At 41.8% G+C, this 13105-nt stretch overlaps 1 protein-coding gene and 1 non-coding gene across 2 annotated transcripts; both read right to left on the bottom strand.

Moving 5' to 3' along the window:
• Positions 1 to 6669: 6669 nt before the first annotated feature.
• LOC100272713 (uncharacterized) lies at positions 6670 to 9936 on the bottom strand. The gene is made up of 5 exons (NM_001147166.2): positions 9844 to 9936; positions 8307 to 8366; positions 7730 to 7810; positions 7474 to 7643; positions 6670 to 6954 (listed from the first exon to the last, which is right to left on the bottom strand). Exons 1-5 carry the CDS (start codon positions 9860 to 9862, stop codon positions 6865 to 6867), a joined length of 420 nt encoding a protein of 139 aa, NP_001140638.1. The 5' UTR covers positions 9863 to 9936; the 3' UTR covers positions 6670 to 6864.
• LOC111590779 (small nucleolar RNA snoR138) lies at positions 8570 to 8703 on the bottom strand. The gene has a single exon (XR_004855812.1). It is a non-coding gene; the product is annotated as a small nucleolar RNA snoR138 (small nucleolar RNA).
• Positions 9937 to 13105: the final 3169 nt, after the last annotated feature.

The following is a 13105-nucleotide window of genomic DNA, read 5'->3' as shown; positions in this document are numbered from 1 at the left end:
TGAGACAAGTTGAGCTTCGACCGTTGGAGCTTCTGACAACTGGGCCACCGGACAGTCCGGTGGTGCACCAGACAGTCACTGTTCACTGTCCGGTGCGCCTTCTGGCGCCTGCTCTGACTCTGCGCGAACTGTCCGCACACTGTAGCTCACTGTTCACCTTTTGCAGACGACCGTTGTCGCTGATAGCCGTTGCTCCACTTGGCACACCGGACAGTCCGGTGCTACACCGGACAGTCTGGTGAATTATAGCGGAGTGCCTCCCAGAAAACCCGAAGGTGGCAAGTTTGGAGTTGATCTCCCTAGTGCACCGGACAGTCCGGTGCGCCAGACCAGGGCAGCCTTCGGTTGTATTTTGCTCTTTTTATTTGAACCCTTTCTTGGACTTTTTATTGGTTTGTGTTGAACCTTTGGCACCTGTAGAACTTATAATCTAGAGCAAACTAGTTAGTCCAATTATTTGTGTTGGGCAATTCAACCACCAAAATCATTTAGGAAAAGGTTTGACCCTATTTCCCTTTCAATCTCCCCCTTTTTGGTGATTGATGCCAACACAAACCAAAGCAAATATATAAGTGCAGAATTGAACTAGTTTGCATAAGGTAAGTGCAAAGGTAACTTGGAATTAAACCAATTTATACATTCATAGAATTGCATGGATTGCTTTATTTCTTTTAACATTTTGGACCATGCTTGCACCACTTGTTTTGTTTTTGCAAATGTTTTGGAAATTCCTTTTCAAAGTCTTTTTGCAAATAGTCAAAGATAAATGAATAAGATTTCGAGAAGCATTTTCAAGATTTGAAATTTTCTCCCCCTGTTTCAAATGCTTTTCCTTTGACTAAACAAAAGTCCCCCTTAATGAAATTCTCCTCTTAGTGTTCAAGAGGGTTTTGGATATTAATTTTGAAAGGGATCATACCAATTTGAAATTATATCAAAAAATAAGATACCAATTGAAAAACTTCTTTAATACAAATACATTTTTGAAATTGGTGGTGGTGCGGTCCTTTTGCTTTTGGGCTAATACTTTCTCCCCCTATGTGTTCTCCCAAGTAGATATGTTGGAGACGTGATGTTGGTTATTCACCTTTATGGTGATTACCATTTTGTTTTTGAAAATTTGGTCAAGCATAGGGTAGTGGAGTCCTAAGCATTGGCTGCGGTATGTTCTTTGAATATATCAGCCCAGAGACCATGCTTTCAGGCAGCAAAAGTTTTGCCCACTACTGGGAGATCTACTCCATTGTTTCATTACATGGAGATTATCTACGTTGTGTCCACCAATTTTCAAAAATCTTTTGGTACACTTTATGTGATACCTAGAATTCTCCAAAATAGAAGATGTGATATATTTTGCGGCAATGTTGCAACAACACACGAAAATGTCTATGTTATTTGAAGGATAATAATGTAATAGAGTTTGATGAACTCGCCTAATGGGCTTAATTATCCTCAATGTTCATTGGATATGTTCATTGGATATCAAGACCATTTTTGCATACTATGGGGATTCTCTTATTGTTCTTATGAAAAGAACAAATGTGCTTTTGTGGCTTGATGTGCAAGCCCAAAATGAATAGCAAAGAAAATCATAAGAATTGTGGACTTATGAGTATGTATCTACATTATGTTGTAGACTAACACTTTGTATTCATATATTTGCTTGAAAGCAAATATATATAAGCACATTAAAAAGGGAAGGGCAATGAGTATGACAAACTCTTTTGTCATTACACTATACGTGATACAGTGTTGTATGCCCAGGCATCTAATCTTGTATATGAAATCCCAATAGATGCATACTACTCATGAAAGCTAAGATATGAAGTGTACTTCAATCTTCCATCTGACATGATAACAGTGGTTAGTTGTGTAAATCGTGATTTGGACTAATCATGTAACAACACTTCTTTTTTCTAAGAGAAGACCACTTTGTTAGATGATTTGCTTTTGAGTACTATATAAATGATGCATGAGATTTGGTATAATCTCATAATTGATGTTGTGATAGGTTCAACTCATGCGATGTGAGTTTAACACACTCATGTGATTTGAGTGTAAAAACTCATATGAATTTGAGTTAAACTAACTCATCGATTGGAGTTGATCACTCATGTGATTTGAGTTGAACAAACTCATCGATTAGAGTTTAACGATCTCATCAAGGGAGTTGACGACCCATTGATTTGAGATGTGCAAACTTGTACGGGGATTCTTCCAATTGAGGAAGAAACATGCAACGTGGAGAATTGAACCACAAACTCTATATATGGGGAAACAAAATATTCTCTTATTCCTTTGGAAAGAGGAAATAATATTTTGACAATCGCTTCATGCGATATCATGATATGTTATTATCATATCCCCTTTGGTATTTGAAGTATCAAGGATGTGTTGATATATCCTAATTGATATCTTACCATATTATAGAGATATCCATATAATTTCTATCATGGGCAAACAAAGTGATAGTGATGGATATTGCATGTGTTTCTCGAAAACATTTCTTATGGATTGTATTCTACATACATCCTCTCGTACAATGTGTTGCATTTGTTATAACTTTTCATGTGACAATACTTACCATGCTGGGTAAGACTGAATTGGTAATTCCATTATTGGGATAAAATGAAAAGTTATGGACAATTCTGTTGGTCATGTTTTTCCCATAAGATGGATACTTGATGAGTATCATTGGGAATGAGATTTTATGTCCCTCTTATCTTAAAATCTGATCTGAATTGGTTCAGTTCTTTGAATTGTTTCAAAGGAACGAGTGTGGTCCATTACATAGATGGTATGGACATTGAAGGCTTTATATGGTTATTTGGTGTATCTATATGATGACCTGAAGTGTGTCCTTCGGACAACACATGACCATTAAGTAATAATGTCTCAAGCTTGAGCACATTAGCCTCCACACTACTGAATTTACCAAATGTGCTTACAATGATGATTGTTTGTCTTGGTATTCAGAATAATATCCATAAAGGATATGATGAATCTGTGAGAGATTCGAAAATTTCAGATCATTAATGACCATCAGTAATGAATTGTCATTTCCAACTGGTTATGGTTGGAGTCAGGAAGTTTTGCACGCTCCTGACTTGTGATTAACTGCAAGTACTACATGTACAAGTTCCCCTATGGTTTTTAGTACGTGGGAACCCATTAAAGATTTCCCATGCGTACATTGGGTACGTTCCCAATCTCACCACCGCAGCGTACATGTATGGGCACACAGAAAGCTGGGGATCTATGTGAGAATTTATTCTCCATCGATCATTAAGTTTTAGAATCTCTTCTTGAGAATCTATTTACGGCCCGTACGCTAGCTTGAATCATGAGCTTTTCCAGGCATTAGGGGGAGATTTCAAGTACCAAAAAGAATGCCAGGAAATTATAATGAATGCAGTAAGCATTCAGGCTCAGGATCACATACTAAAACTGAACCTTTGGGTTCGAATGATTTGCAAGAAGTTGCAAATTAACTGCCATGTGCATTTACTATGAGGTGTCACTCAAATTAATCCAATGTGGAAGTGCCAGAAAGAGTGGTTAAATGGAACACCACTTAACTCCCTATTATAATGATGTTGTAAATAAGAGGGGGAGAAGTATGGTCACAAATCCTAGGATTAAGATGCTTGCAAGCTAATGAAGGCAAGACCTTCTGAGATAGTAAATGCAGACCATATATTCGTTGGTAACCAACATGGTGTTGGTGGACACCTAAAGGATATTGATTATCCTGTGAATGGAAGACATTCATAACCTAGCTCAGTGCGCACTGATGAGGCTAGGTTATCGAAAGCCCTTGATTCTCGTTTTGGGATTTCATGAGAAATCATAAGGGTGTATAAGAGCATGACTTCATGTCAACTGGAGAATTGTGTTATTTAAAAGCTACAAGTGTCGACACATACATCTCAGCAAATTGTATATGCACTCCAAGTGATCCAAAAGACTATGGCCATAGCAAAGCATGAGTATGCTCAAACTCGATCTTGTTGAGTGATACAATGTTGCAGAGATAGCCTTGCTCACCGAAAAGAAGTGTTAACTTATTTTCACTTCAAGGTATCTTACTGTGCATACAAGTTTGTTTTCATTGACTTGGAAACAATGAGGTGGTGAGAAAGCATGGCTAGTAGCAATTGGGTTTATACGCAATCCCAAGCATTATTTTAATGCTATAAATTCTCCTCTACTGTGAGTAGTTAAATTCCGATACAATAATATGGGCAGTAAATCATCTATCTTTGCAGTTAGTAGATGTAGTGACAACATATGCTTATGTGGTCACTGGATTATGGTATTTGTGGAATCTTGAAGGATTCCAAATACATAATCACTAATCACAAATTTGCAATGCTTGGAAAGTCTTTGTGACTTACAGCATTTAGGTCAAATATGGTACATTCGACCTAGTGAATCCTTCCTTCCGAAGGGATACACGAAGAATGATATGTTTAGTGTAAATATGTGCAGCATATTTCTAAGCATACATTACTTATCGACAGAGTTCAAGATAGAGGATATGAATTGTAAGAGATTTTCAATTCAAAGTAAACTATCTTGAGTATCTTAGATACAAAGTTGTCTATATCCAACATATATTGAAGAAATTCAATATGAGAGAATCATTGTTATTTGATTCTTTCCGATCATGAGATGTGCTATTGTATCTTGCAAGAGCATCCGGCCGAATATTGTTTTGTAAAGATTTGCTAGCTAACAGCACATGAGATCGAGTTATGATCTCCAGGTGTACTCATGCTTTCCTTATGTTTGGATATATTGATCTTGGATATCTATAGAAGATCCACAGGTACAAGATCAATGACATACTTCTGTTAAGTTGGACCTCCTGTTTGATAAATATCGATCAACAGAGATTAATGGTCACTTACACTAATCATTCTGTAGCACACTTTGTGGGATTGTACAGAATGATATACTACATACTGAAGGTATGTGGTAGTCATGATTTTATATCATTGACCTCATTATCTATGGAGATAATATTATTTTGTGTTGTTTAGATGAAAAACAAGTTACAAACTAAGTCTCTACCTTAGTCCACATTTTAAATGTATTTGAGAGTAGGTATGGGATGACTTAGTGTTTTGTAAAGATCAGGGGGAATTTCCCTCTTGATCGGAAGAACTTGTTTATACATCATGTTGTACTCTTTTCTTCGCATGAGTTTTTCCGTACTTGGGTTTCTCATTCAAAGTTTTTAATGAGGCAACATCAACACAAGGCCTATGTCGTATCATCTATTTTTCCGGTAGAGGTTTTCGAGGATGATACATTATGACGTAGTTATTGTTGTATTTGAACTAGGTGATGAGTTTATCTCCTTAGAGTTCAAATGAATCAACAATAGAGTATGACTACTCTCCTTATTTTTCCCACTGGGTTTTTAAGGAGACTCGGCTGATATGTTGATTTCTCAGATTTTCTAGCAAGATTATCTTGGAGAAATATTAGCCTGAGTTATATGTCTCGTCATTTATTTCCCCACGGGGTTTTTGAGATGATGGCTATAGACATATTATTGTTCTTTGGACTAGAGGTCTATTGGAGAACAATGTTGTACCATGGTTCAATTGAACCACCGACCATTATTTGTATAGATAATTGAGCTTGTGTTGTTCAGATGGAAACATGTTATATCAGGAGCAACATATTGCTCCTAAATTATATTATCCATCTTGCAAACAAAGTCTTGTGATGATCTTGCTGATCTATTCATAAAATCTCTACCATACTCAACGTTTTCAGAAATGTGTTGAGAGAATTGGTATGAGAAGACTTAAGTGCTTGCAAGGATCAGGGGGAGTAATTCTCCATGATATTTGACATGTTTTGTACCATCATATTACTCTTTTCTTTGTATGAGTTCTATCTTGTTAAGATTTTCTCATACAAAGTTTTTAACGAGATAATATCAACTAAGTTATATGCTTCATCATTGACTTTCCCATATGGGTTTTTATGCATGATGATTACAAAGCATAATTTCTTTTTGGAGTTCAAGTGAGATTTTCTCATTATCCAAAAGATATTGTGTACTACTTATTTTTTCCACAGGATTTTTGAGGAGATAATATATTGAAAGACAGCTTACAGATGATTAAATGGACTTGGATTGATTAAGGGAGAGCGTTACAAAACATGTTACAATGTTGTGACCAATCCAAGGGGCCTTGGCTCGATGACTTCTCCCCAAGGGACACACCACTTGAGATGTACCCTTCACCTTGTATATATATCTAAGTGATCCCTAAAATAAAGATGCGCTGTCATTTTTGTCACAATCTCGTTACCAGATACTCTCAACAAACCAAACATCCTTAAAAAAATCGGCCGCCTGTAAACAGTAGTCTACGGTGTAAAAAATAATTTAAATAACTATAAAGGTAGTTGCGTCAGAATGTGTGGCAGCCTTACGGCGGGCAACCAAACATCGCCAAAAGCAACTTTGGTTGCGCCGACCGCCAACCACGCACAGCACTGGTCCGAGATAAGGCGAGCGTCCAGGTGCATCGAACCTCGTCTAGCCAGCCTGCTCCAGACGTGGATAGATGAATCAATCCCATCCCAACGCCTGTGGAGCCGATGGTCGTATGCATGTACGATCGGAAAAAACACACACCAACATACTCCAACATAACAGGTTCGTTTAAATATTTATGATCAAGAGACAAAAGTCTGTTCCAACACCATAGGATAACAAAATAAATTAATCCCAGGAAGTATGGTTTCAAGCTGTGGAGATGGTCGAAGTTTCACGGTGTCTTATTAATGAGATACCCTCATCCGAAAAGAAAATCCATGAATAATCCCAGAGGCAGCTTAGACAGACACACCACCACGGCGGCACTCGTTCAGCATGTCTAGGTAGAACTGGCACTTGCTGATCTCGCTGCCATAGTTGTTCAGACACTGCATCAACCAAAAAAACAGCGACCACATCATCAAACCAGTATACAAAAAGCATGCCTATAATTCTTAACATGATCTCAACAAAGCTAACCGTGTAAAACGATCATTTGATTATCAGTAATTAACAGGCTCAGTAAAATTAAAAAACATGCACCTCCTGAGTCTAAGGTTCAGTGGCCCATAGGAAATTGACAGTCACTTAGCAATGTCACTCACATTAGACCAAACATCAGCTAAAAGAACTCAAGCCCCCAGACATTGTATTAATAAGGAGAGACCTCACACATGTCGAAAAAAAACCCCAACCCCTGCCCCACAAAATTAGACCCTTTATTTAAAGTGGAGTTTTTCAAGATGAAGGGAATATATATCAAACAAATGTGAATGACCACATGCAGCTCTTGTACAACTAAAGAAGTTACGCAACCTTTACTACCGCATCACAGAAGTGAGAAACCCAAAGTTTGATGCACCAAACTGAGGAAAAATTAGGGAGCATAAAGTGGCAAGCAAACATACATCTTGGAAAGCCTTAGAATGGAAGCTGCAAGCATCAGCATTCATCGCTGGAGCAGCAGGGGCAGCAGCAGGAGCTTCTGTGGCAAGAGTCTCATGCTGGATGGTCCGGGGACCTAATACAGAGTCAACAGCCCTGTGTGCCATGGCACTACCCGTGCCAAACGCCATACCTGAAAGAAAATGTTCATTCAATTCAAGGATTATGATAATGTTTATAGCAGAAGCTATCCAGAAAAGAACAAGCTTTCAACACCACCTTGAGCAATGGTGGACCCAATTCCTCCAAACATGGAGCCACCACCATCTCGAACAGGAGCTGGAGGAGGAGCCTGGCGTGCTGCCAAAAAGAAAAAAAAATCAGATGACACATTAGTAACAGAAATAAAGCAAATTATAACTCCAATATATGCATAATGGACTGTAATCCTAATACGAACTGAAATCTAATTGATTCTGATTCCAAAACACTCAACAACACTTGTACCACAAATCCATGTATCAGCATTAGTAACAGAAGTGAAACAAATTCTAATTCCAACTAAACAAGGAACTGTAATTTCTATAATTATCTATGTTTCCAACGTAATCAACAATGTTTAAGAACAGCTTCATACTAGCACCCCAACTTCGGTATATTTATGTCATCAACATTGCTATAGTAACAAATTGAAGACATTTTGAACTGAACAGACACAGATATACAAAAAAACATAACTGAAGTTACATAATTGTAACACATCCACAATATAATACTGCAGAGTCAAAAGACACATGCTAACCATGCCAATGTCAGTTCTAAAGATACTTATCGCCTATGTGAATCACTTGAGTACCTGGCTGTGGCGGGTTCCTCAGTGAAGCAGCACGGGGAGCTGGGCGTGGGGCAGACCTTCCTGACAATATAATGGCAAAAAATAAGCAAAAAAAGAATTACACAAACAAAGTGGCTTGGTTTATTGTAAACACAGTTTAAGACAAAGATCAGCACACAACAATGGTAGAGAGATAGATGCAACAAGATAACAAACCATGATACTATAAACCTGGAACAGCCACATCCTCCACCAGCAAAATTATGATGACGAGAATAGCAATTAACTATAGGAATCAATCTAAGAAGGGACAAAAAAAGACAAGAATCCTTCCTCAAATGATCCCATTTATTATGTGCCCCTGTCTGAACCAAATGCAAGCATAGTAATCAAAGCAACTGGTTATTCAAGAGGCACATTCTTTGCGACTAAGTAATACTGTTAGTAACTAAAATCATAGTCCTATAACAAATATATTCAGAAATTCCTTTGCTCCCTGAAACCTTGATTTTAATCAAGTACAGAAGCAGTCTTACGAATGTTTTGCATAACATGTATACCATTCAATAAACCTCATAAGCAGAGAAGCAAAAATAAAGATGATGACACTACAATGTAAGGTTTTTCAAAAAAAAAAACACATCCAACAAATGCTTGATGTGCCGCTCTGATCAGCCAAGGTGACTTTGTCACGTATCTCTATGTGCCTCCTAACTAAACCAAGATAGTATATACAACTATAATGGCTACTCAAAAGGCATATGGTAGTAAGTCAAAAAAAACAACTGAAAAAAAGCATTGCATTGTGATAATGTAGATACATGTCTAGGGCTGCTTGGGGGCAATTCTTGGTATGACAGAGGCGCCCCCTCAAAAGGCCTGAGTGGTTATCAGATGGCCATTGCTATGCGCCCCCTAACTAAACCAAGACAGTACCCAGGGACTGTAATGGTTACTCAAAGAGGCACTGATCAACTGACAATACAGCTACATAAATGCAACATCAGAAGATTCAATCCACTACGCAGGTGAATAACTTTCAAGAATATACGCCTCATAAGAAAACACAGTAGTATAAATCTATGTGAATCCGAACGAGGAAGGATCAAAGGAAATAACCCTTCCCTCGAGGGGATTCAGAATCCGAACGAGAAAGGGTCAATGGAAATAACCCTTCCCAGTCAGGAATACGATCCCCGTCGGGATCCAGATTTTCTTTATGCCCCTGTCTGAACCGCCTGCGAAGAAATAGTATATGCAACCGGTTATTCAAGAAGCAATCGGTTCTCTGCCGAGTAGTAACAGCTGCGCATTTCTCACAATTATCTAAAGAGGCGCGACCCAGCCATTGAACGCTAGAAACAGATCCGGCTATTCCTACACCCACAGGAACAATATAATTTGCACATACTAACACAAGCGAGCAACAACGTCATACCGACTGAATCAAATCTACAAACGCCAAAACCTACGCGCACGAACCCCAGATCAGGGCATCCAGAAAGGAGTAACCAAATCTCGAAACGAAACCTTATGAGGCGCCAGAAAGGACGGTTACCTGAGCTGCGGCGAGGCATGGCGGCGGCGGCGGCGAAACCCTAGCGAGACGACTGGCTCGGGGTGAGGCCGGGAACGAATGAAGAGAGAGAGCACAACGGGCAAGGAGATTGAACACGGAGCGCCCTGAGCGTTCGGTTTTATAACGGAGAGGGAACTCGAAGTCTCGAGTCTCGACTCTAACCAAGATTAGCCTCTTTGGTTTTTTTAGCTTATGGTTATGGGCACTAAAAAAATGTGGACGGTAGAACGCCTCAGTTTTTAAGCTCGTTTCTACAAGATTTATTTTGTTAAAATCAATATAAAATCAAAATGAACACGGAATCAATAGAGTCATTGTGATAGTAGAATCCATCGTTTACTAGATCCTGAATCCTTTGGATCATTTTTGTCATAGTTATATTCTCTTTACAGCCAGATATAAAAAAACTGGTCCGAAAAAGTTGAACAAGTCTCATTAGTCCCAATTTCAAGGTCTGCCTTACCACACAAAAGATGTGACGTGTGGCCTTGTGAATTGTGATAGTGCACGTGGGAGTATGGGACACAAGAGTTGCCACTACCGAGTGGCGGTACGATGCCATTTCGACCTGAATGCCAATGCTAGGTCATCTTTCTTCCATAACTGAAGGAGAGTAGAGAGTTCCTTTTAGAAAAGAAAGTGAAAAATGACGCATTTATTTATAGTATAAAAATATATATAACTAGGATGAGTTATAAGGTGATATATTTTACCGCGTTTATAGCATCGTCAAATTATATGCTTGAAACGAGGAAATGGTTGGACACCTAATCTTAAGATTTGTTAGTAATAATTGTTGCCCACTAGTTTATTTTTGAAATTAACCACAACAAATAAAAAAACGAAGGGAGTATGTAATACAAACATTCAACTCTGTCTTAAGCCATGCAGCATGAATATACTTAAGCTAATAGTTAGCTGTTAATAGGGGTGAGAACGGTCGAAAACGATCGGTAAACACTAAAACCATTCTTGTTTTCATATTTTCTTTGGAAACGAGATCGAAAACGGTAACTATAGATACGAAAACGACATCGATAATTCAAAAATATCGGAAACTGAAAGCTCTCTTGTGGGTTTTGGTGTTTGGATGACAACCCAATTAAAGGACTAACAAGTATGCTAAGTGTTGAACAGGTGCTTAATGCAAAGCTAACAGGGTTCAACATAAGTGAACAAGTGTGATGGTCCAAAGACTAATTTATCTATAGATAATGAACACTGCTTAAGTGAGACTCGGTGTGCGTAACTCAGAGACAACTGATCAAACCAAGGATGGAGGCAAGAAGAGCTTCGAGGTACCGAGTGCACGGGAGAAGGTAAGGAGACCAGGAACCCAAAGCCAGGGGTGAAAAAGAAGACTTGCAAAGTCAAGGTTGATCGAGTTAAGAGTTATGGTGCATCAAGGATCACTACATAAGGACATGACTTACAACCAATGAGGTAACATCTACTGTCGGCGTTTCGACTCCGGGGGGGTCCCTGGACCGACGAGTGAATTGTCGTTGCGTGCCCCAGCCGATGGGTCGGCGCGAGACAGAGCACGAAGGGGGGGAAGAAACAGGCAAAGGGGGAACCCGCGGCCTTCGTGTTGCCCTACGCCCAGGTCGGGTGCGCTTGCAGTAGGGGGTTACAAGCGTTCGCGTGGGAGAGAGAGAGAGCGGGAGCCTTTATGCGTCGGCCCGTTCTCCCGCGTGGCCAACCTTCCCGTACGAGAGCCCTGGACCTTCCTTTTATAGGCGCAAGGAGAGGGTCCAGGTGTACAATGGGGGTGTAGCAGTGTGCTAACGTGTCTAGCAGAGAGGAGCTAGAGCCCTAAGTACATGCTGTCGTGGCAGTCGGAGAGGTTTTGGCACCCTGTTCATGTGGTGTCGTGGCCGTCGGAGGAGAGCTGGAGCCCTGCGGAAGGACAGCTGTCGGGGCTGTCGAGTCCTTGCTGACGTCTCCTTGCTTCCGTAAGGGGCTGAGAGCCGCCGTCGTCATGGAGCACGCGGGGCGCCATCATTATTCGTTTACCGGGGCGAGCCAGATGGGACGCTGGTCTTGTTCCCCGTAGCCTGAGCTAGCTAGGGGTAGGGTAATTATGGTCCCCCCTGTGACGTGGTCGGTCCGAGCCCTAGGTCGGGCGAGGCAGAGGCTCCTCCGAGGTCGAGGTCGAGTCCGTCTTTCGAGGTCGAGGTTGAGTCCGAGCCCTGGGTCGGGCGAGGCGGAGACCGTCTTCCGAGGCCGAGGTTGTGTCCGAGCCCTGGGGTCGGGTGAGGCGGAGTCCATCGTCCAGCGTCGAGGTTGAGCCCGAGCCCTGGGTCGGGCGAGGCGGAGACCGTCTTCCGAGGCTGAGGCTGTGTCTGAGCCCTGGGGTCGGGCAAGGCGGAGTCCGTCGTCCAGCGTCGAGGTTGAGTCCGAGCCCTGGGGTCTGGCGAGGCGGAGCTTCCTATGGCGCCCGAGGCTGGACTTGGCTGTTGTCAGCCTCACTCTGTCGAGTGGCACAGCAGTCGGAGCGACACAGGCGACGCTGTTTTCTTGTCAGGTCGGTCAGTGGAGCGGCGAAGTGACTGTGGTCACTTCGGCTCTGTCGACTGAAGAGCGCGCGTCAGGACAAGGTGTCAGGCGATCCTTGCATTAAATGCTCCTGCGATACGGTCGGTTGGCGTGGCGATCTGGCCAAGGTTGCTTCTTTGTGAAGACTGGGCCTCGGGCGAGCCGAAGGTGTGTCCGTTGCTTGAGGGGGGCCTCGGGCGAGACGTGAATCCTCCGGGGTCGGCTGCCTTTGCCCGAGGCTGGGCTCGGGCGAGGCGAGATCATGTCCTTTGAGTGGACTGAGCCTTGACCTTAATCGCGCCCATCAGGCCTTTGCAGCTTTGTGCTGATGGGGGTTACCAGCTGAGATTAGGAGTCTTGGGGGTACCCCTAATTATGGTCCCCGACAGTAGCCCCCGAGCCTCAAAGGGAGTGTTGATACTCGCTTGGAGGGTTTTGTCGCACTTTTTTGCAAGGGGACCGGCCTTTCTCGGTTGCGTTTTGTTCCGGTGGGTGCGCGCGAGCGCACCCGCCGGGTGTAGCCCCCGAGGCCTCGGAGGAGTGGTTTGACTCCTTCGAGGTCTTAGCGCGTTTCGTGATGCTTTGGCCGGTCTGGTTGTTCCCTCATGCGAACTGGCCGTAGCCCGGGTGCATAGTCGAGTCCCAAGTTCTCGGGCTGGTATGTTGACGCTGTCAACAGTTTGGCCGGAGACGGGTTTGCGAG

The sequence above is a fragment of the Zea mays genome, chromosome 1 (assembly GCF_902167145.1).
Source record: "Zea mays cultivar B73 chromosome 1, Zm-B73-REFERENCE-NAM-5.0, whole genome shotgun sequence".
NCBI lineage: Eukaryota > Viridiplantae > Streptophyta > Magnoliopsida > Poales > Poaceae > Zea > Zea mays.
Note: the sequence above shows the minus strand (reverse complement) of the source record. Positions and strands in the feature narration are given on the sequence as shown.